The sequence below is a fragment of the Apodemus sylvaticus genome, chromosome 20 (genome assembly GCF_947179515.1).
Source record: "Apodemus sylvaticus chromosome 20, mApoSyl1.1, whole genome shotgun sequence".
In the NCBI taxonomy this organism is placed as follows: Eukaryota; Metazoa; Chordata; class Mammalia; order Rodentia; family Muridae; genus Apodemus; species Apodemus sylvaticus.
Window position 1 is genome coordinate 48,426,249 of NC_067491.1, and position 24,342 is coordinate 48,450,590.

At 46.0% G+C, this 24,342-nt stretch overlaps 2 protein-coding genes across 2 annotated transcripts in view; one reads left to right on the forward strand and one right to left on the reverse strand.

The window, feature by feature from the left end:
* The window catches only part of Stab2 (stabilin 2), a 181,219-nt gene that overhangs the window by 102,777 nt on the left and 54,100 nt on the right, over positions 1–24,342 (forward strand). The window contains exons 32-39 of the mRNA XM_052165556.1: positions 6,618–6,716; positions 6,804–6,911; positions 8,220–8,351; positions 13,643–13,771; positions 15,477–15,533; positions 17,253–17,345; positions 18,679–18,874; positions 22,020–22,115. Of these exons, the coding sequence (XP_052021516.1) occupies positions 6,618–6,716; positions 6,804–6,911; positions 8,220–8,351; positions 13,643–13,771; positions 15,477–15,533; positions 17,253–17,345; positions 18,679–18,874; positions 22,020–22,115 (910 nt within the window). The remainder of the gene's footprint in view (positions 1–6,617; positions 6,717–6,803; positions 6,912–8,219; positions 8,352–13,642; positions 13,772–15,476; positions 15,534–17,252; positions 17,346–18,678; positions 18,875–22,019; positions 22,116–24,342) is intronic.
* On the reverse strand, positions 599–4,096 carry LOC127671264 (activity-dependent neuroprotector homeobox protein 2-like). The gene is made up of 2 exons (XM_052165992.1): positions 2,748–4,096; positions 599–2,684 (listed from the first exon to the last, which is right to left on the reverse strand). Exons 1-2 carry the CDS (start codon positions 4,067–4,069, stop codon positions 599–601), a joined length of 3,408 nt encoding a protein of 1,135 aa, XP_052021952.1. The 5' UTR covers positions 4,070–4,096.

Genomic DNA, 24,342 nt, shown 5'->3' on the forward strand with positions numbered 1-24,342 from the left:
CACAAGGGAATACATTCCTGCCCCTTCAAACACTTGACTTATAAAATAACACATTATGAGTTATACATCAAACCCTGAGATGGGGATATTTTTAATAGAACATTTAGTTTTTTTTCTATGAGTTGTTTTTAAACTTTCAGGACAAACCTGAAAATATAAATCAAAATTATAATATGGTAGGCAAATACTAACAGAAGTTAATATTCAAAAATGTCTTCTTAGAAAGCCACATATACAGCAGTGCCCTCTTCTCTAAACACTGCTGTGGCCTTAGCTACTGCCTTTAATGCTCTAAAACAATGCTCTTTCAACTAATCATTTGCAAATAAGCAAAAATTTCCTAAAAGGAAAAGACAAGTATTTATAGACTTCAGGTTTTTATCATTTGGAAGCTACCAGTAATAAAGATTATATGGAATACCAAAACTTAATTCACATGGTAGGGTGTGGGGGGCCACTAAGGAATAACTGCTAAGAGACTGAACTATAGGAATCAGTACATTTGGAGTAACATTTACTTCTTAATCTAAGTATTCCTGAGCACCCGCAACACAGCAAAGGAGGGTATCAAAGTCAGCACAAACTACTGCCTAGGACTTTAAACTGAATATTGTGGCTCAAAGTTCAATCTGTGTTTAACATTTTTAAGTTCAGACATATCAAAACCTAGAAGAACTGAGGGTCTGTGGACTTCTATTGCTTTCAAGCAGATATATCTTCTTGTTCCAAAAAACAGAGCCACATTAATTTTTTCCATCTTCAAGAATAAAGACAACAGTTCTACTTCTTTTCTGGTAGGATATGGTTTCTTATGGAAATAATCTTTAAGAAACTGCTTTTTTTTCTCATGGTAGTCTTTGTATTTTTGGGGATCTAATGCTAGGATCTGGAGTAAATCATCATTGACCACTAGTCCCTGAGTTGTGTTTTCATTCCTTTGTCTCTTCAAAGGCACAGGACAAGTCCCTTCTTCCAGACCTGATGCTGCATTGCCCTTTAGCACATGCAAGGAATCTTTCCCATCCCTCCTATGGTCTTCTGTCCCCAAATGGCCATCTGGCCACTTTCTTTTTACAGGACAGGTAGAATCAGGGATCTTTTTCCCATTAACAAACTGTTGTTCACTGTTCTCAACAAAACTGGACTGAACTTGCTGGGCTGAACTGTTGCCTTTAGTAGCATATTCACAATACAGCAAATGAAGCGAGATGGCTGCCATGGTCAGGTTTCCAGGATAGACTAGACAACAATGGACACACCTGAAGGAAGGAGAACTGAGCACTGTATAGGCCACTGGCATAATATGGTGTCTGTCCTTTAAATGTAACATGTAGGCATCCGCTATCATGAATGTGCTCAAACAGAGAGGACAGGTCAGCTCCTGTTCGCTGAGCTTAGGTACAGCCTTAACCTGAGGCCTCACCTTAACATACAAGGGAACCAGCGATGTGGCGTATATCCCTGAAAGGATAGCCAGGCAGATCTCCTGTTCTCCAATCTTCTCTTTTGGCAGACTGATGATGAAATCAAGATGGGGGAACAACAGGTTGCCATTAGCATCCAGGCTTAATTGGGAACCCCTGTTACTATAATCCAAAGACAACTTCTTCCTCCCAACGTGTTTAATTCTGCTGTGCTCCAAAAAATCCTTAATGTTGTGGAAAGTACATGGGCAAAATAGGCACCCTAAGCCATGTGTAAGTAAGTGGTACATTAATTCCTCCTCTGAGACCAAGCATCTGCAGGAGAGGCAACGCATAGCCTTCTCTCTTGTCCATTTCAGAAATGGTGCACACACTGCCAGCTTTACTGGTTCAAATTTCTCACTGGAGATAAACTCACTTTGTTTGTGAGCCACTTCCATGTGAGCCTGGTAGACATTAGATGGAAAGAATACCTTGCAAACTGGGCAGATTTTCCACTGGTTGGCCTGTCTGACCTCAGGTGAAGAGACCTGAACAAACATGTTCTGGTCTGCAGTGCTTACCAGCCCCCGGGAGGAGGACAAGCTGGGTAGAGCACAGGACATCTGTGTACCCCCACTAGGGGGTAGGAATTTGTTGGGCACCTGGGAAGGAGTGACAGTCATGAGGCTGGCACCCTGAGGAATAGGCAGAGTGACAGGAATGGGGTCCAGCATGTAAATGGGCTTCCCATTAACCTGTGTTCTTGTTGGAAGGAGCTTCCTAAAACCAGAGCCTGACTTGAGAAATATGGTATTCTGTGAAGTTTCAGCTCTCACTGACTGGCTCACTGGCAGGATACTGGGGCCAACAGACTGACTGAGCTGAAGCATACTGGGTCTAACTGGTGGATCTGCAGAAAGGACTCCTGATGTAACAGTCTGACCAAGCAGAGGAATATGAGAGCTCACAACCTGGTTTACAGGGACATCTGAGACCACCAGCTGTTTGGGGGACAGCAACCCAGATGATGCCAAGTGATCAACAGGGAGAACCCTAAAGGACACTGTCTGACAAGAGGGGAAAACCTGTGATGAGACTGTATGACCTACATGGCGATCCCTGGACTGAACTGCTTGGCCCGTGGGAAGAACTCCAGAAGCTGCTGTCTGTGCAGGAATCACAGAAGCAGGGGTCACCTGACCTTTAGGAAGAACTGCCAACGAGATCACCTGACTCACAGAAATAGTTCCTGGTGATATGGTCTGCAGAACCCCATTACTGACAGAAAGACCAGAAGAAGGGGCACGCGGCCTGGTCGTTCTGCTTGTGGACTCCACTGGCCTGCTAGAAAGCCCTACTGATCTGACTAGAGGACCCACAGGTAGACTTGTAGACCCCATGGGCTGTGTTAAGGATAAAATCCCAGGTTGGATGGCTTGACTCACTGGGAGATTGCTCATTCCAACAGACTTATTCACAGGCCCAAGTGGCTGACTCACAGGTAGTGCAGGAGGGTCTACAGGCCTATTGGGTGAAGCCCTGCCTGAGAAAATGACAGTTGAGGGAGCTGAAGGCTGCAGTGAGAGGCTGGTTTGGCTAACAGGTAGAGGGCTGGAGACAAAAGTCGCATGGGACTGAGTAGTATCAGACAAGGAGTGGGTGAGGCTCCAGGAAGAGCCTGGAGCCCCCATCCATGGCTGTACATTGGCAGAAGTCACAGGTTGGACCAAAGTCACTGGCTGAGCCATGGCTAGACTTGGAGTGTTCTGTGACAAAGCAAGATGGGGCCAAGGTGGCTTTGCTGAATCAACTGTGTGTGGAGCACTGGTGTCTGGTGGTCTGGACAAGCCTGCCTGTGGCTTTGGAGCAAAAGTCACTTGCTTCAGAAACCCAGACCTCTTGTTGTGTTCTGAAATCACAGACCTCAACTTATTCTCCAAATTCTTGTGTACATCTGCTGTTAAAATATGGGACATGAGCTCTTCCTGGCTACTCACAGTGGCGCTACACTTCTTACAATAGAACCTCTCAGGCGGTAGAGTGTTTGCCCCAGAGAGAGCAGCAGCTGGTGGCTGCTGCAGGTCTTCTTTAGTCTGAAGGCCGACATAGGCACTAAGTAAAGAATGAAAATGGGTGATCAGCACATGCTTCTTCATGCTACAGAAGGAAGTGTTGGAAAAGTTACATTTTAAACACGTGAAATGTTTTATATAGCCCTTCGACGACTTCCCATTGCCCACAACGTTCTCTTTGGGACTGTGACCATTCACAGCGGGCTCGTGGAACAACCAGAAGTGCCTGCTCACCACATCAGGCCGAGAAGCGAACGAACAGTCTGGACACTGGATCTGCAGCTCCTGGTCCACTTCATCTTCATGACAATGGTTCAAATGATTTCTGAGAGAAGCAAGCACATTTGCCGAGTACGGGCAGAGGCTACAGCAGTACGGCTTGGTTCGGTATCTCACTTTCTTTCTAACAAGTTCCCTCGAAGCAATATCTGGCCAAGACGTATTATAAAAGTATCTGTCACTCGGGCCAAAGCCTTTCAGGTCATTCAATAAGTCTTTGCAGCCGGCAAGTCCGATATTCAGAAGAACACTCTTCACCCATGGCCGCATACTTCTGATATGGTCCAGATTTTCCACAGGAACTTGAAACATTTTTGAAATGTTCTGCCCTGCAATAAGGGAGCCTCTGCCTCAGTGACATAGTTCTCCGCCATGGGAAGCTTGCCTGTACCCGCCTCCTACAACCTCCCTCACCATGCCCTCAACTCTTCCCAGGGCCTCCTATCACACACCGACTGCCTTGGGCTACATCCCTTTCCCCTGCCACCAGTCACATTCAGGCCTCCTCGCACCCAAGTCCTTCCCTGGCCTAAAGTCACACATCCTTGAACCCTAGCCCTGTCCTCAGCCTTCAGTCACACACTGACCACCCTTTCCCAGGCCTCCAGTAATACATGGGCGTCTTCACACCACAGTCTTTCTCCAGCCTCCAGTCACTTGCCTCCTCGCACCCTAGTCTTTCCCCGGCCTCTAGTCACACAAAAAGCCTCCTCAGGCCACAGCCATTCCTCGGCCTCCAATCACACACTAACTGCCTTGCGCCACAGCCCTTCTAGGGCTTTTCTAGGCCTTTCTAGGGCCTCCAGTCACACACAGGCCTCAGGCTCTAGCACTTCCCTAGCCTTCCACTCAGACCCTGACCACCTAGCACATGAGTCAGTCCTTCCCGGGACCTCCAATCATACAAGGGCCTCACGCCTCAGCCTTTCCCGGGCCTCCAGTCACACACGGGCCTCGCAGTCACAGCCCTTCCCGGACCTCCTCGCGCCACGCCTCCATGGGGCCTCCAGTCACACACACCGGCCTCGTGCCACAGCCTCGCATCCCAGCCCTTCCCAGCCTCTAGTCATACACAAGGGCCTCACGCCACAGCCCTTCCCAGACCTCCTTGTGCCACAGCCCTTTCCTGGGCCTCCAGTCACACACGGGCCTTGCGCCACGCCTCCATGGGGCCTCCAGTCACACACATGGGCCTTGCGTCACAGCCCTTCCCGGCCCTCTTCGCGCCACGCCTCCATGGGGCCTCCAGTCACACACACACACACGGACCTCGCGCCTCAGCCCTTCCCGGCCCCCCAGTCACACTCACGGGCCTCATGCCGCGGCCTCACGGCCTCGCGGCCCATCGGCCCAGCCCTTCCCGGCCTCTAGTCACACACACCAGCCTTGCGTCACAGCCCTTCCGGGCCCTCCTCGCGCCACGCCCTCACACACGGGGGCCCAGTCACACACGGACCTCGCGCCACAGCCCTTCCCGGCCTCTCGTCACACGCTGACTACTTCGCACCCTGAACCCCTAAACCTTCACTTACACCGGGAGGCCCTCAAGCCTCTCCTCAGCTTGCTAGTCGGAGCTGCTCGCCACACGTCTGTCTTCCCGCACTGGCAGGTGTGAGAAGATGGCGACCAGCCATTCCAGGAAGTGACGTCTCCTCATTTGCATACTCACACCAGGCAGCCAATGGCACGAAGAGGGCTTGACGAGCCTCCTGGGCTTCACCTCTTCCTCTTCCGCCCTCCAGGCATTAATAGCCCTTGCCGGGCGAGTCGGTTCTCATTTTACCAGCTGAGTTGTGCTGCCTCCTACCATATGCTTAGCCCTTGAAGGCCCGGACCTCAAACAGATTAGTGTCTCCGCATCCTGAGCCAGACTAGACCCCCAATAAATGTCATCTCAAGACTGAGTGAGGGAAGGAAGAAAATGTTACAGCGCTGAGGGCTTCCGTTTGACGAGGTTCTAGAACGAGAAGACAGAACTAGTTAGCTTGGCCGGAGGCTTAGCCACGCTAGGACCAGATAGATGGTGATACCAATGCTTAGGGGCTGGTAGGGAGATGGGGGATGAGAGGCGGCGAGGACGCTGCTGTTAACTCTTTACAACGGAATGTAATTTGTGGCAATGGAGACTAAAAAGTCAGACGGGACGTGGTAACCCATGCCTGCAATCCCAGCATTCAAGAAGCTAAATCAGGAGGACCACAGAGAGTTTAAAGTCAGCCTGGGCTACACGGTAAGATCCTGTTTCAAAGGTGGAAAGAAAAAAAAAAGGGGATCAATAGCTGGGGGAATGCAACACATGCAATTTGCCTTGTCTGCACAAGGCTCTGAGCTCTAGAACCTGCTCTCTCTCTCTCTTTCTCTCTCTCTCTCTCTCTCTCTCTCTCTCTCTCTCTGTCTGTCTCTCTCTCCTCTCTCATATACATGCACACGGGGAAGGGGGTATCTAACTATTCATGTTAAAATGCCCCGTCTTTTTATTTTTATCAAGCAAAACATTTTTACAGGAAAATTCAGGTCACTGACTTACAGTACACTTGAGGTTCTTGGAATAAGAAGCAAAGAATTAACAGGATAATTAATGAGAGTTAGAAGGAATTCTTTACCGGGATCCATAAAGTCTCTTGTAAAGATGAAATTTACTCTAAAAGGAGAACAGATTAAGGGGAAGACTTAAAATCGAACTAACATTTCTAAGTTTCTTCCAGACTTTGCATCCTGGAATAACTTATTCTATAAATAAGCAAAATGTTTTTCAGATAATTTTTTTAACTGCCCGAAGAAGCAAATAGGATTTCCATAGTTACTAGCAAACAGCAATGATACCAAAAATTTCCTAAATAGAGTTTTGGGGTTTTGCCAGGTGCTGGTCCCCCAAAGAGGTCTAACTGGCTCCTTACCAAGTCTACTCACACGTCTGGAGCAGATGCCTGACTATTCCATCTTCCGAGGCTACATCATTGTAAGTACCATGTTCTCTACATAACCATCTTGTGAAGCTGTCTGGCAATGGGAATCCCTCACTGGCTGTCCTGTCTTTGCTTTGCAGCAATACAATCTGGCAAGTACAATCGAGGCTGCAGATGCTTATACTGTGTTTGTGCCAAACAATGAAGCTATCGAAAATTATATCAGGGAGAAGAAAGCCACCTCTCTAGTAAGTGTCAGTCCCAACAGTCAACATTTTCTCTCTAAGATTCATTTTAGGCTGGGCCCTGGGCACACACCTTTAATCCCAGCACTCGGGAGACAGAGGCAAGCAAAAAAACTCTGAGTTTGTTTTTAGAGAACTAGTTTCCAGAAAGCCAGACCTATGCAGAGAAACCTTGTTTCAAAAAACCAGAAAAAAATATTTTTAATGGCGTGCCTGTGTATGTGTATGTGTGCACATGTGTACATGTGTATTTGTGTACATGAGTACAGATGCTCACAGAGGCCAGAGGTGTACATCCCAAGGTGTTATAACTCCCCTGGAGCTGGAATTACAGATGGTTGTAAGCTGCCTGATTCGAATATTGGGAACTGAACCAGGGTCTTCCTTGAGAGTGGTGTCCACAGTTACCTCCTGAGCCAGCTCTCAAGCATCAACATTTTCAACCCATCATTCATATAGCAGTTCATGTTTTTGTCAAAACCTGTTCATCCAGCTCTGCATACTTAACAGTGATCCAAGCATGTCACAAGCATTCTATGTCACAGCTTCCATGAACACACACGCGTGCACTCACACACACACACACACACACACACAGAGAGAGAGAGAGAAACTAAAATATTTAACAAAAAATGTAAGCTGAAGACATTTGCCTAGTGTTCATTAAAGCATGTGTTCTCTTTTATGTGTAGAAAAAATGGCTTTAACATCTCATTAGGGATATATAATAAAAATCAACTGAAAATACTAATCTGCATATCAAAGAAACGTTCATAATTATACTCCATCCACTTATGTAGGTGGAAACCACTGTGCATTTGTTTGTTGATTTCTCTACAGTGTCATTTTTTTAACACTGAGGGAAAAATTACTCCTTTGCCACTGCGAAAGAAAAAAATTTAATTCTAAAAGCCTTTGCATCAGTATAAAGTATTGCAATTATTTTGGATAGTGTTTGTAAATGCACATTTCTACTTGGGGGTATTTTGTTTTAATAATAATTAGAATACTTGGTATTATTTTCTATTTTAGCCAGAAATCTATAACTTTATGACACTAACTGCTTAAAGCTCATCTTACGTTGAATTTTTGAAGCCGAAATATTTGTAATCGTAAATAAATAAATCATTTTTTAAATCTACCCACCACTTTGGTTATACTGACTAGATATTCTGGAAAATCACCACTCACCTTATTACCTAACGCTTCTGTGCCCGGACAAGCTACTGCTTTGCAACCCCATAGTTCTGGCACAGTAGAGCAGAGCAGAGCCAAGTGGCCAGCTGACTTTTCCTTGTATGTGTGGTACAGAAGGAAGACATCGTTCGATACCATGTGGTCCTGGGGGAAAAGCTCCTGAAGAATGACTTGCACAATGGCATGCACCGAGAGACCATGCTGGGGTTCTCCTACCTCCTCGCCTTCTTTCTCCACGATGACCAGGTAATATCTTAACAAAACTCAAGAACAGGTGTGTCCATTAAGATCAACCCTCATCTCTTCCGTACAGAAGAATACCTCCAGTACTTCTGTCTTAGTCAGGGTTTCTATTCCTGAACAAACATCATGACCAAGAAGCAAGTTGGGGAGGAAAGGGTTTATTGAACTTATACTTCCACGCTGCTGTTCATCACTAAAGGAGGTCAGGACTGGAACTCAAGCAGGTCAGGAAGCAGGAGCTGATACAGAGGCCATGAAGGGATGTTTCTTACTGGCTTGCTTCCTCTGGCTTGCTCAGCCTGCTCTCTTATAGAACCCAAGAGCACCAGCCCAAAAGTGGTACCACCCACAAGAGGCCCTCCCCACTTGATCACTAATTGAGAAAATACCCCACAGCTGGATCTCATGGAGGCCCTTCCCCAACTGAAGGTCCTTTCTTTGTGATAACTCCAGCCTGTGTCAAGTTGACACACAAAACTAGACGGTACAACTGCTAAGCCTTATTCATAAGAAAAAGTTGTTTCTGTTGAATCAGAAAGCAGTGGATAGACTACATAGTCAATTTCCCACTGGTTTGTCCTATGATCAGCCTTCAGATAACCAATGTCTTAGTTAGGGTTTTGCTGCTATGAACAAATACCATGACAATGGCAACTCTTACAAGGACATCGTTTCACTGGGGCTGGCTTACAGGTTCAGCGAGTCAGTCCAGTATCATTAAGGCAGGAGCAGGGCAGCATCCAGGCAGGCATGGGGCAGGCAGAACTGAGAGCACAATATATTCATCTGAAGGCTGCTAGGAGAAGACTGCCTTCCAGGCAGGTAGGATGAGGGTCTCATGCCACACCCACAGTGTGACACCTACTCCAACAAAGCCACACCTCCTAATAGTGCCACGCCCTAGCCCAAGCATATACAAACCATCCCATTTCACTCCCTAGTCCCCATAGGCTTGTTCAAACATAGGAGTCTATGGGGGCCATAGCTAAACATAGCATAATGCAAAATACATTTAGTCCAACTTTAGAAGTCCCTATAGATTATAGCAGTCTCAACAATGTTTAAAGTCCAAAGTTCAAGATCTCTTCTGAGATCCATCCACTCACTTAACTGTAATCCCCAAAGCAAGACAGGAAACAAGCTGGCCAAATTCCAAACTCTGCATCTCCGTGTCTGATGTCAAAGTGGTCTTCAGATCTCCAACTCCTTTTTCATTTTTGTTGACTGCAACAAACGTCTTTCTCCCGTGCTGGTCCCATTCCCCGTTGGCAGCTTTCCTCAGCAGATATCCCACAGCTCTGGCATCTTGAACATCTTGGGGTCTCCAAGGCAGCTTCATTGTTACAGCTTCTTGTTCTAGTATCTGGGATCCACACATGGTCTTCTGGATCCTCCAAAGGGCTTGGGTCATCGCCCTCTGGAGCACTCTAGGCTCTGGTTGACTCCATTCTGCTGCTGCTGCTGTTCTTGGTGGTCATCCTATGGTGCTGGCATCACCTGTACACTGGGGTCTTCCTCTGCAACTAGGCTTCATCAATAGCCTCTCATAGGCACTCTTCATAGTACCAGGCCTCAACTTCTTTGGATGACCTCCTCCAGTCCTGATCCATCAACTGCAACTGAGGCTGCACCTTCACTAATGGCCTCCCCTGGCCTCTCACAGTGCCAAATCTCAGTGCTCTCCATGACCCCTTCATGCCTTCAAAACCAGTACCACCTGGGTGACTCTTACACATTACCAAGTACATCTGCAGTATGAGGCACAACCTTGGCAATCTCTGAAACACAGCTTCTTTGTGCTCTCAGAAAACACTTCCCAGAAGATTTCACCCCAGTGATGCTGGTATCTTCTTAATCACCACTAATTTCTTAGCTCCAACTAGCCAGCATCAGTTGCCCCAGTAGTACCTTCTATTCTGGACTCTAAAGCCAGAGTCACATGGCCAAGCAAATTAGCATTAAAACTGCACAATCACAGGGATGCATCAACCACCATACTAGACTGCAGTGATTGCCTCACACGATGCCTAAGTAGTTTAATGGCTAGTGTTCCTAAAAGAGATTAATGAAGCTAGTTATTGTAGCTGTAATATGAAATTCTGCTCAGCTGGGCGTGGTGGTGCATGCCTTTAATCCCAGCACTTGGGAGGCAGAGGCAGGCGGATTTCTGTGTTTGAGGCCAGCCTGGTCTACAGAGTGAGTTCCAGGACAGCCAGGGCTACACAGAAAAACCCTGTCTCGAAAAACCAAAAAAAAAAAAAAAAGAAAGAAAAAGAAAGAAAGAAAGAAAAGAAAAAGAAGTTCTGCTCATGTAGTAGTTCAAATGCCATATCTTAAAACTGTATAAAAATGTAATAAGAAACACTATAATTATAAAATGAATCCTCAAAAGGAAATTTCATCTTTAAAATATTATTTAAGAATCAATAAAGAACTAAGTATTATGTGCCTGTGATCCTAGGATTGTGGAGGCCTTCTTAGGGAGGTTTTCTGTTACTGGGATAAAACACCACAACCAAAAGTAACTTGGAGAAAAGGTTTGTTTCACTTTATGCTTTCATAACAGTCCATCACTGACGGAGGGTAAGGAAGGGTCTAAAGCAGAGGCTGCAGAGGAGTGCTGCTTACTGGCTTGCTTCTGGCTTGCTCAGTTTTCTTATATACCTGAGGACCATCTGCCCAGGGGTGGTGCCACCCACAATGTCCAGGACCCTTTTACATCAATCATCAGTCAAGAAAATACCCTATGTACTTGCCTACAGGCCAAGTATCCTATAGAGGCGTTTTCTTCATTAAGATTCCACCTTCCAGATGACCCAACCTTATGTCAAATTGATACACAAACTCAGCAGCACAGAGACTGAGGAAGAAGAATAACAAGTTTGAGGCCATCCTAGGGTAGTCTTGGGTGTTGTGGTTTGAATGAGAATGGCCCCATAGGCTCGAATGTTTGGATGCTGGATCCCCAGTTGGTGGGACTGTTTGGGAAGGATTAGAAGGAGTGGCCTTCTTGGAATAGTGTGGCAGTGGGCTTTAAAGTTTTAAAAGTCTACACCAGCCTCATATTCTCATTCTCTCTCCCTCTCCCTCTCCCTCTCTCTGTCCCTCTCCCTGTCCCTGTCCCTGTTCCTGTCCCTGTCCCTCTCCCTGTCCCTGTCCCTCTCCCTGTCCCTCTCCCTGTCCCTCTCCCTGTCCCTCTCCCTGTCCCTCTCCCTGTCCCTGTCCCTCTCCCTGTCCCTCTCCCTGTCCCTCTCCCTGTCCCTGTCCCTCTCCCTCTCCCTCTCCCTCTCTCTGTCCCTCTCCCTGTCCCTGTCCCTGTCCCTCTCCCTGTCCCTGTCCCTCTCCCTGTCCCTCTACCTGTCCCTGTCCCTCTCCCTGGCCCCCTCCCTGTCCCCCCCCCCCGTCTCTTACTGTTACCTATGAGTTGTAATGTAAAGCTCTCAACAACTGCTCTAGGAAGAGATGGGGTGGGGCAGCCAAAGAATACAAACACACTGTATTGGGGTGAGAATTTGATTGTGTAATCTTAGAAGCATTAATAATTTGATCCTTTAAAATTTTATTCACTGATGCCATCATTGCACTAAGTAAATTTTTATATAAATTTTAAAAAAACTTTTATGTAGTTAAAAAAAATCTAGCTAGAGACTTTTTTAAGGGATCTTTTACTTTCTTCACTACTTGGAAAATAATTTAATTCCAAACATTTTTCTCTGACTCCATATCATTTTTCTGAATTTCCCTAAATACGTTTTCCTTTTCAGTAAGTTTTTCTGGGACTAGCAATTATCTTACTGATAGAAAGCCTTCTTTTTCTTGTTATTTTTAGTTGTCTTCTTTGTTTCATCAGGTAGAGATGAACATTCAGATGCTGTGGGTTGAGTTATTTTCAGTACTGTGGCTCATTCTCTATTATCCCAGAAATTTCCCAATTTAGATCAAAAATGAAGACAATGGACACTTTGCTTTCTCTCTCTTTGTTGAGTGGAAGTAGGGAGAGAATGCTTTCTAATTGAGTAGGTATGTTTATGTAACATTTTCAATGCAACCCTTAATTCTCCAGCTATATCTCATGATGGGAGTGATTCAGACTCTTTGCATGCCAAATTAAGTGGAAATGCATCCAACATTCTGCCATCAGGCTATTCAGAAATAGCTCGACATGTTGGAATTCTGGAAACTTGTGCTATAATCTCCATTTGAGACTAAACGAGTTTTCCTCGTGATGTTCCCAATGCCCATTAACCTTGAAACAGCAATGCAGAGCTCAGCCCTCCCTTCCCCCAGCATCCACACAGAAGACCACCTCACTGCCAGCCAGCCATGAGAGACAATGGTGTTCTGTGTCAACACCAACACTAAGAAGCATCGATGATGCTCTTTGATGTTGTCTTGTGAATTTTGCGTCCTCATTGCAGACGAGTGCAGCATATGCTCCACAAAATAAGTTCTCTCCCTCTCCATGCTCACTGTCCTTTAGTTTAGAGTTGCTGGCAAATTAGAGATAGCCTGGAAGGGTGCGCTGCGTTCTCCTCATCTTAGGGGAAACATCCACCCGTTGTGGATCTCTAGACCGCAGCGCAGATGAGCATGTCCATGAAGCCAGCTTGCAGTAATTTGTTTTACTTTTATGTACATTGGCATTCTGTCCCCGTGGAACTGGAATTACAGACAGCTGTGAGCTGTGTAGGTGCTGGGAATTGAACCCAGGTCCTTTGGACGAGCAGCTAGGGCTCTTAACTGCTGAGCCACCTCTCACAGCCCTTAAGGAATTAATTTTTTAAAGGTTTATTTATTTACTTATTTATTTATTATTTAATGTATATGACTACACATTGCCATCTTCAGACACTCCAGAAGAGGGCATTGGATCCCACTACAGATGGTTATGAGCTACCTTGTGGTTGCTGGGATTTGAACTCAGAACCTCTGGAGGAGCAGGGTGAGCCATCTCTCCAGCCTCTAGGAAGTAATTTTTAAGCAAACATAAACTAATTAATTTCAGAGATAAATAATACCCTGAAGATATTTCAGAATGTTTTCCTTTTACAAAAAGAAGTGTTGAGGCTCGGGAAAGCAGTTGACGCCGTGTCCCTGGCTTCATGGAGCCAGATCCAGGGCTGTGACTCAGGCTCCCCTCTTCCAAGTCAGAGCTCTGTCAACTACGTTGTGCTACGTTCCAGCGAAGCTGGGTTATCTCCTAGACTGTTGTCATACTGGGGCCTCCATTTCCCGGCTTCTGCACCTTCTCTAATATAACCATAATAAAACCAGATCTGACTCTCTTGCTACAGCTGTATGTAAATGAAGTTCCAATAAACTATACCAATGTGGCCACTGACAAAGGAGTGATCCATGGCCTGGAGAAAGTTCTGGAAATTCAGAAGAATAGATGTGACAGTAATGACACCATCATTGTGAGAGTAAGTTACATCAGGGCCAGTGATGAGGAGAACGGGTGATGGGTTTTTCTTTTTATGTGCATTTCTGGTTTAACTTCAAGTATGCCTGTGTGAAGGTGTCTGATCCCTAGAACAGGAGTTATAGACAGATGTGAGCTGTCATGTGAGTACTGAGAATTGAACTCAGGTCCTCTGGAAGAGTAGCCAGTGCTCTTAAGAGCTGAGCCACCTCTCCAGCCATGCACACACACACACACACACACACACACACACACTTTATTTTTAATTTTAAACACGGGACCAGGAATAAAGATGCTTGCCACAAAGCCTGGTAACCTGAGTTCAATTCTCAAGAGCCAGGTAGTAAAAAGGTAGAAGTGAATTCTGAAAGTTATCTTCCATACATGTGTAGTCACACACAGAGAGAGGCAGGCATATACACACATGGACTTGCACATGCATACAAAATGTGATTAAAATGTCTAAATAGCAATAATAATTTAAAGGTATTCATTTTCTATTAGATGATCTCAGTTTAGTTCAGAACCTTCTCACTTGTAACTGGCATTGTGGCTCACAAGGACAACTCTCGGGTGGTGTGCACAAGGCTCTAGATTCAGTCCTGTCTACTGAGAAAGAGACTATGTAGTGAGCATGTCTAATGTACCAAAGAGAGAGCAGGGCTGTAGATGGCAAAGGTGAGCCAGACGCACCCTGGAGTCAACAGACTCGTCATCTCGTGGGAGGGCTTGTACCCAGCATGCCTGGGGAAGGCCAGCTGGATGAGGATGCTGAGCAGGTTTCCGAAGCCCTGACTCCCTAGTCAAGGGAGACCACACCAAGGAGACGTCCATGGTCCTCCCGTGATAGGTACTGGTTAAGGCTGGCAACCAGAAGAGGCGAATAGAAGTCAGTGTGATATCTACCCATGCAGGGATGCAAGGTCGTCCCTGCAGGCTGTGAGACTGCTGCCGTATCCTTTAATAATAGCAACAGTGCTGATATGTATTAGATACTTGATACGGCATCTCTCTAAACATCTACATGGATTAACCCATATGATCCTCACACCACCCTAAAGAGGAAGGACTTTGACTCTCTCCAATTTACAGATGAGAAAATGAGCCCAGGAGAGCTTTAGTCACCCAAGAGCAGGTGGCAGAGAGGGGACTCAAATCTGTCCCTAGAAAGAGTTCACGACAGTGCAGCTATACTGTCAAGTCGGTCCCGATAGCCCGACCTTCTCCTGATCTAGAAGATAACACTCGGGGGGGGGGGGGGGGAAGGGGTTCTGCTCTTCTGTCTTCTGTGTTGTGAGGGCAGGCACTGTATGTGACTCATCATTTGTGTCTGTGTCTGACCCAAGTCACTGAGCAAGGGTTCTGGTGCGTCAATAAATGAGTGCTAAAGAATTCATATTTAAATGAGCGATGCCTTCCGTGGTCTAAAGCATTATGAGAGTCTGAGGACAACTGTGGGAGAAAGTGGTGTTCAGACACGCAAGACCCAGAGTGGAGAGCGAAGCTCAGAGGATCTTAGGGCCGCCCCCCCTGCTCTGCCCTAAGCCCTGTAGCTCCGCCCCCCTGCTCTGCCCTAAGCCCTGTAGCTCCGCCCCCCTGCTCTGCCCTAAACCCTGTAGCTCCGAGCTCTTATTCGTGGCCTCTTTTCACACTGAAATCACTCACGTTGAGGACGTGTCTTCTTTGTCTCTACACTTTTTACCCAGGGGAAGTGTGGAAAGTGTTCCCAGTATGTATTCTGCCCGCTCGAGACAAAACCACTTGTAAGTACTTACCTGACATGGTTTAAAAAACAAAACAAAACCAGCATCTAGGTAAGAGAGAGTCCAAACTGAAAAGTGTTCTTTTCTGCCCTCCTCGCCGCCCCCCCCCCCCCCAGGTTTAATTCTAGATTTGTGGACAGTGTGACAGTGTGCATCTTTTTTTTAAATAGAAAAGCAGCAGGAATTTGAGCCCCCTGGCCCTCACATCCATGGTCAAGAAGCAAGCCAAGTGGGGGAACAGGGGTGTCTATGCTCCGCATACTTCCTTTTTAGTTTAAATTTCACTTTGTTTTTTGTCAATGAAATTTATTCTTTGGCAGTTCCATACATATTTTAAAAATCTAATTAAACTTTCTCCCACCCAGTCTTATCTCCCTTCCCCTTTTGTCCCACTAAGTTTGACCAGGGATGCTAATGTGACCGTGCCTGTGGGGCTGTTCTCAGCAACAGAGACACAACTGAAGACAGTAACTCCCCTACCCAGTCCATCAGTAGTTTCCTTGGGAGGTGTAGGGCCCATAGGCTCCTCCCCTATTGTTCACTTACTGTTGACACGCCCAGTCTTGACAAGCAACCCCCACTACTGTAAGTTCACGATTGCAGAGGCTCTGTCGTGCCCAGAGAAAACATTTTGATGGCCTTTCTCCCCATTGGTATGCATTTTCCTAGCCTTAAATGCAGTCTTTGAGGGACTATGGGGAATTTAATAATTAAGTCAGATTATTAATTAAAATATAAATTATTAATAATCAAACTATTCGGCATTATTAATAATATTTATTATTAATTATATTATTAATTTATTTATTATAGTATATGCATTTGTTGTGTAATGAATATATTATTATAATTAATGTTATTGACAATTGATATTAATGTTAGAAATATACATAAGTAGTAAATAAAACAATTAATAGTGAAAATAGAAATGGACCCTAAAACCAACATGCAATGCACGAAAGTATTTCTCACTTTCTGCATCTTTTACACTAGCCAGTTAAGGACAACAGCAAATCCTCTATCCGAAAAGACAGTCCCCATGACTCAAGGCATAGCCAGCCTGAAATGCTCCACCTGCCTGGTTTCCTTTTATAACTGAAGTCACAAGTGACCTTCTCCAAGGTCACAGATATAAACATAGAAAATTTAGACACATCTTAAATTACTTACCAACCTGTTTCTTATAGCTTGTTTTTATACAGAAGCTACTTCTGTTAACGACCATTACAAAGAATAAACTGTGTGTTTCCATAGCATAATGATAATAATCCATGATGAATGGTGAATATGGAATCTCTCACTTGGGTTTTAATTGATATTGTATATTATAAGTCTTGATAAGTGAACAATTCTTCCTCAGATTTGGCAGACTATAAATCAATCAATAAATTAAAGCTTAAGTTTAATTAATATGCAGGACTGGAAGAATATTTCTATCTGACTTACTTTTTGATTCTTCTAGAATTGATTTAGTCTTCTATAGAAACTTCTAGAGAACACCACTTTCTAGTACAATTTCGGGTTTTCCACTGGGCTTGCAGCAGCCGGCACAGTGGGGGTTCACTTGCAATCTTCCTTATGAAGTAGCACCAAGAAGCCACACCCCTCCCTTTCCAGAACATGTTAGAGAGAAAAAGGTGTCACCCACTTCTTCACCAATGGAAAGTGGGAAATTTTCTTCCTAACTAAAGAGATGACAGAATCCTTTTGCTTTCACAGAGCAAGACGAGGAAATGCATCTACTCCATTTACTTCATGGGGAAGAGAAACGTATTCATCGGGTGCCAGCCACAGTGTGAGAGAACCATCATTGTGAGTATGGGCCGTCTGAGGCCGCAGGCATGTGGGTAGTCAGCCGCAGGTCAGCCTCACAAGAGCCTGTGGCAGTGTGTCCTTCCCAACGTCCACCCCGCATCATCATTGTCACCGTCCAAAGTAGTACTGGTTACAGGAAAATGCAGAAAAGCCTGTAAATCAGAAGATGGGTAAAAACCAAAGTGCTGGACCGAGTGAGGAACAGACTGAAGCTGCAGAAGGTGGCGAGGAAACCCCTGTTCCCACACGCATGGGGGATTAAACCTAACTACATTAGTTAGTTAATTATGTAATCAAGGCACAAAGGACACGGTCACCAAGGGAAGGCAAGGGCACTTGCTCATTCAGAAAGCAGAACAGCAGTGTCCAGGATCTCGGGACGTCACTTTGGAAATTTCCTTATAACTTACTATCCTGCTTCTTCCCCAGAGGCTGAGATTTCTTCTTCCAAGGGGTTGGAAATGCAGAGCTTGGGACTGGAGAGAGTTTTATGTTTTAATACATAAAGTCAGGGGGCTGGACAGATGACTCAGAAGTTAAGAGCACTGTCTGCTCTTCCAGAGGTCCTGAGTTCAATTCCCAGCAACCACATGGTGGCTCATAACCATCTATAATGAGATCTGGTGCCCTCTCCTGGCCTCCAGGCATACATGCAGGCAGAATGTTTTATATATATAAAATAAATAAATCTTAAAAAAAAAAAAAAAAAAAAAAAAGGTCAGACAAAGCCAAACAGACTTCCTAGAGGCTCCCCTGAACTGCATGAGGTTCCCATAAAATGCCAAAGCATTTACCCTTTCAGAGATAAAACAACGTCCAAGAGAAGGGTCCCCAGCTTGGGGGTGCTGGAGACCTGTTGTTCCTCCCACCCCTCCAGCATCACCCGTGCTATTCCTTGAGGCTGTCAGGATCACCAGCCTGTAGCACGACGCCAATGCTCAGGAAGATGATCAGATGTTCAAGGCCAGCACCAGCTAAATGAGACCCTGTTACAACAACAGTAACAATGATAACAATAAAAACCAGAGCCACAGTAATAGTCATAATCAAGCTTGCCAAGCTGGCCCAGGCTGCCCTCGAACTGGCCACCTGCCCAAGTACCAGGATCACAGGCATGCGCCGCCACACAGGCCTCCTCTACTTGGTATTCCTTGATTTTCTCTCTTGGCTGCCTGCAGGGCTGGCTAGTGACCTAGGAAAATGTTGAGCTTCACTCAGTCCTCAGAGGGATCTGTCCCTTGTCCCTTAGAAACAGGCAGGCTCACACAGGAGCCCCCGGAGTCCCCAAAGGAGAAGATAAACACGAACCCCCCACCCTGACTTGTTTCAGACAAGAGCATGCTGCGCTGGCTTCTTTGGCCCACAATGCCAAGCCTGCCCTGGGAAAGGTCAGAATGTGTGCTCTGGAAATGGCTTCTGTCTGGACGGCGTGAATGGCACCGGCACGTGCGAGTGCGGGCAGGGCTTCAATGGGACAGCCTGTGAGACCTGCACAGAGGGGAAGTACGGTATCCACTGCGACCAAGGTGAGCATGCCTCCCGCCCAGACCTGTCCCTCAGTCCTCCGAGCCCAAGCTCGCCAGCGGCCTGTGATCATTAGTGACTGTGTTCTCTACCCAGCCTCTCCCCGGGCTGCAGGAATACAACCACCATTGTTACAGAAAGTATAAGCCTTTGCGTGAGGCAGGAGGAGGCTGAGGCCAGCCTGGGCTACAGAGAGAATCGCGGGTTTATTTTTGTTTGTTTTTAAGCCTACGTTATTTTCCTGGTGTAGAACAGTGTTCCAGAACATCTCCAGTCATTGACCTGCGTGTACCCACCCACTCCCAATTTCTTTGCTGGCATTTCCAGCCAGGCTCTGTCTCTCAATCGGCCTGTGTGCTCATCACCATGATTAAATGTTCATTGTACATGTTGCTCAGTAGCCACTGGGAAAAAACAGATCTGTCCGGATGACTCATTTAGTCATTTATCTGAACTTTATCTGCTTTGGCACTGTTGTGCTCAAGATACAGGTGTTAAGACTGGGAACATGAATGAGGTCCCCCAAGGTCAGGAGAAACAAACAGACCAGACTGAATCCATATATTTCTTGACCCCAAAGTGTAGCTCTTAAGGTCCTCTTTAAGAAGGTCACTCCTGATCCACCCTCACTGAGCAGTGTAGTTTGCTGTTTAGTCAGTTTGAGGCATGTCCTCTTGAACGTCCACATCTTGGCTTCCTTGTCCCCTGGACACCTGCCAGAGCTTGCTGCTGGGTGCTAGAAAACAGATCCTCCATCCAGCTGCTCCCAAAACCATCAACTCAGCTACTGCTGCGTCCTCCCCAGCCAGTCTGAGCCTCACAGAGCTAACACATAATGGAATTGCTGAAATTTGGCCATATAATATATCATGGAGATTGGAGTGTTGATTTGCTTTCCTGTGTTGTTTGGAAGACTTGCATCTGTTTGTGGAGCACTTCCTGGACTAGAATCTGTGGGTGGCTCTATGGGGTCCACCAAGACCCAAAGCTGAATGGTTTTTGTGATCAATGGTATCCATAGCTTTTGCCAAGTTCTTATCCTTCCTTTACTTCTTTCTCTTTCTTTCTCTTTCTTTCTTTCTTTCTTTGTTTCTTTCTTTCCTTCTTTCTTTCTTTTCTTCCTTTCTTTCGTTCTTTCTTCTTTCCTTCTTTCCTTCCTTCCTTCCTTCCTTTCAGAGTTTCATAAACACATATCTATAATGCTCATTCATCAAGGTCCCCACCATTATCCTCCTCGCTTCCCTTCCCCCTCCCCCTCCCCAAGTCCACCTCCTGTTTTCTTACCTGGTTTTTTTTTTTATGAGCTACTGCCTTTAATTAGGGTTGAGTGCATGAGTCAGTGGTTATACCTGAGCAAGGGTAACGTGCCAGTGGCTACACTCCTGAAGAAGATGACCCCTTCTCCTCCATCCCCCTATAACCTTTAACTGCCTATAGCTGCCTTGGGAGGGGCAGGGATTTATGAACTCCTCCCCCATCCATGGAATGTTGGTGAGCTCAGTGTCTTGCTGGTCTTGGGCTGGTAGCAGTGGCTGGACTGTGGTCTATCATAGTGCTGATTTGAGTTCATAGGTGTAAAACAAGCACAGCATATCTAGAGAAGCAATTTACATCACTCCCACCATCCTCCTGCCTCATGTTCTCTCCACTCCCTTTTCCACTATACTCCCTGACCCTTGGCCGGGTATCCTAACTACTTTTCTATTGCTGTAACAAAGAGCCATGGCTAAGACAACTTATAAAAGAAAGTATGAAACCCCAAAGCCCACCCCCAATGACACACCCCCAACAAGGCCACACCTCCTCATCCTTCCCAAGCAGCTCCGCCAACGAGCAACCAAGCATTCAAACATTTAAGCCAATGGGAGCCATTCTCGTTCATACCACCACAAGGCGTGATGCTCACAGGCCGAGCACGCAACAGACACTTGTTCTCAGCACTTTAACCAATCAGGAGCCTCTGCGTTAGCCACTTAACTACTTCCCACTGTAAGTAAGTAAAGAGATAAATAAATGAATAATAAATGCTTTTCTGAAAAAGGCTGAGATCAGCGCTAATCTACAGTGTATACATACACATATTTAGAGGATGGTTTAATACCATCTCCACTCAGCAAGGCAGCAGTAGTAAGTTCCCCTCTAGACCACTGCCTCCCTAGCCCTTGAGTTTGATCAGGTTTAGAGTATCATGCATGAGTTTCTCTTGTAGGAAGACCAAAAATCCAATCCAATCAGAAGTGTGTCCATTTCCCCCTTTCCAGTGGACGTTATTGCACTAATGTTCATATCTCGCCTGGAATGACAAGAACCTACATAGCTCTGGGAGACTTTGAGACCTCCCCGACCAACAGCTCACAGGGAGGTACCCCACACCTGGCACGGATGTTGTGTTTAATAACCATGGCTTTTAGGACTAGCATTGCCCACGGTCCTTATTTTTAATAGTACTGTTTTTGCTTGCTTACAACATAATAGATTTCCCTATAGCTTTTTCATATTTTCCTCAAATCCTTATGTTTAGCTTTGTGTTTATTGAACATTTACTACATGCTTGATAATACCTTGTCCCCTAACATTCTGTGCGTGCCATCTGATTTGTAATAATGTTGCTATGTCTTACGTGTGAAACTTAACAAATTTTTACATGCCATACCCATAAGCCATGACTCAATTTAAGGAAAACAATCCTCCTCAGCTTTCATCGGGTTCTTAAGGACATTTAGGGACTTGCTATAAAATGAAAGGATCGTTAGTTCTTTGTCTTTGGAGAAGACAGAGCAAACAGGTTTCTGCAACGCTGATGTCAAATAAACATTTATTTTTGAGACAGGGCCTCACTATTAACCCTGGCTGCCTGGATCTCACTACTTCTACCAGGCTGGCCTTGAACTCAGATATCTGCTAACTGCTGGGATTGCAGGTGTGCACCACCAGGCCCAGCCAGATGGGTATCTGAGTCACATTCCCACAGTGCTGCACAGTCTCAGAACTATGGCGTGAGCCTGCTTCCCTGTGTCCTGTGACTCCAGCCCCACAGGAAAGACCCTGATCAGAGACTGGGGTGCAGAGAGCTACACCCAGTAAGTGGTAAAGGAAATGTTGCACATGAGTCAGAATCTGGTCATTTGCAAATGTTTTTCTGCTTAGCATGCTCTTGTGTCCACGGGAGATGTAGCCAAGGTCCCTCGGGAGACGGCTCCTGTGACTGCGACGTCGGCTGGCGAGGAGTGAAGTGTGACAGTGGTAAGCACTCTTCATATCTGTCCTCAGTCCTTAGCCCAGCTTCTTAGAAGACACGCTGTTCTCCTTTCTATAGTAGAAATGATGCCATGAGTGCTTCTCCTGGTGAGAAACATCTCCCTGCTGCCAAGTTTGTAAAATAGGGAAAAGCACAAGAAGGAAATCAAGGTGCTTGTGTACCCAACACCAGAAAAACCCTATTAGTAATACTCAGCTTGACTTAGTATAGAACAGTATTATCAGGGGCAGGCTGTGCATTTTATAATCTCCTTTCTCACTGAACAGTAAACAATGGGCACTTTCTCTGTGTGAATGCATCTAGATCAACATCGTTCATATGCTATTATATGCCACACTGTTTTGAGCTTGTCTGATGCAGAGCTGGCGACTGAATGGCTGCCTTGTGCATGACAGCTAGGTAAGCCATCTGGTCCTGAGTCGCATCCCCTCCCTAACTGCACTTTCTAAAACCAGTTTTCTGCTGTCATAAACCAGGTCACAGTGAGCACATTCCATATGTCTCTTCTCAAATTTGTCTTGTCAGTTCATGTGTTCACATCTGAGGTGGGGTCTGACTCAAGAGCTCGTGTTCTTGGGAAGGGTTTGCCACTCATTGACAAATGGCTCAGTAGCCGTGTATGACTCTCCTGACTCGAGAGTCTGGTGGAGAGCTCCTTCGCTCCAGTCTAACATTCCACTGATGTTTCTAATTGCACTTCATGAGACAATGATGAGAAGAAAGCAATAGCTTCAAAGGCATGCAAATCTACACACATGTAGAGATCCAGGGGATTGAAGGCTGTGAGAACAGAGGCAATGAGGGGAGCTGAATGGTGCACTAGAGGGCCAGGCAAGAGCCACATCACTGAAAGACAGACGCCTTGGCCGCAGGGAGCCACTGAAGACTTTTAAACGTGGTTGCAATAATATCTTATTTGTATTTAAGAGAAATCAATCAGGCAGCAGAATGAAGAGAATGGCCCTAGAAGCCATTGTCCCTTCTGAGGCAGGAACTGGGAAGGTCACAGGTGTCCACCAGCCCTCTGAGGGCTCCAATGATGTGGTTTGTCTAAGGGACTGTTATTACCCATCTCTCCAGAGGATGCTAAATCTAGAAGAAGGCAGAGATAGAAATAAAAAATAAAAATAAAAATAAAAAACACCAAAATGGGGAATCTGAAGGACCCCAGTCCAAGGCACATCCCAGAGCAGGGACATCAAGTGCTGGGGTGCAGAACCAGGATTAAATCAGTCTAGAAGAGGGCTGTAGAGAGTGTGGGGGGTCACACAGCACGGGGATAGCCCAAGTAAATCCCTCACTGCCTCTTCATGATTCTAAGAGCACAGTTCATGAAAACCCAACTTCAATTAAAGGGACAGGGAGTAGCCCAGAAGCTACAGCAACAATCTGTGTAACTCCTAAGGGAGGCAGCAGCAGAACATTGGTGTGCACGTGGAGGCCCTCAGGGATCAAATGAAGCAGAGATGGTAGATACAGGAGATGCTGAGGATGGTGCCTGGGGAGGGGGGGTCAAAGGAGGCAGAGACTAGGAGATGTGATGCTGAGGGCGGCGCCCAGACCATGACTCAGGCAGCGGCGTGGATAGTGACCAATCATGGACGAGGACAGCTAGGCCTAAACGCCACCCCTTGCTCCTCAATACCCCCTTCACCAACATCTCTGAATGTTCTACTCATCCACATCTCTGGGCCCTCTCATCCCTCTGCACCCTGCCACCAGAGCCTTGGGATATAGCTCTTTACCTTCCATCCTGGGTCCCATCTCTCTCTTTTCTGTACTCCACATAGCTGCAAGGAAGAACTTTCCAGAACATAAGTCAGACATTTTCCACTCCACTCCATCCCCAGGACTTGACAATTTGCTGTGGCTTTTTATCACATATATAACAAGGTTCAGAGTCCCCTGTCCAGACTGTGTGGTCTTCATAAGGAGCTTCCAATTAATGTATTTGACCTTCAGATTGGTCTCTGAGTTCCCTGGTAACCAACATAAAAACTGTCTACACAGTGGTGAGGATTTATGTCATTAAGAGTGACTTCAAGGAACTCGGTCTTTTCCTACTGCTATGGACCAAAGCAAGAACTCATAGGGTAACCTTTTCTCTGGAGGGCAACAGCTAGGAGCACACAGGGCACACAGTCAGTGGAGCAACTGGGACAGGAGTCTTCTGGCTGCCATTTGTACTAGGGAGCCAGGCCACTCCACAGC

Coding starts and splice junctions, on each gene's coding strand:
- LOC127671264 (XM_052165992.1), bottom strand. CDS start 4,069: ATGTTTCAAGTTCCTGTGGAAAATCTGGACCATATCAGAAGTATGCGG. Junction 2,685..2,747: donor TCAGTAGGGCTTTCTAGCAG/GCCAGTGGAGTC, acceptor TCTTTCTGTCAG/TAATGGGGTTCTGCAGACCA.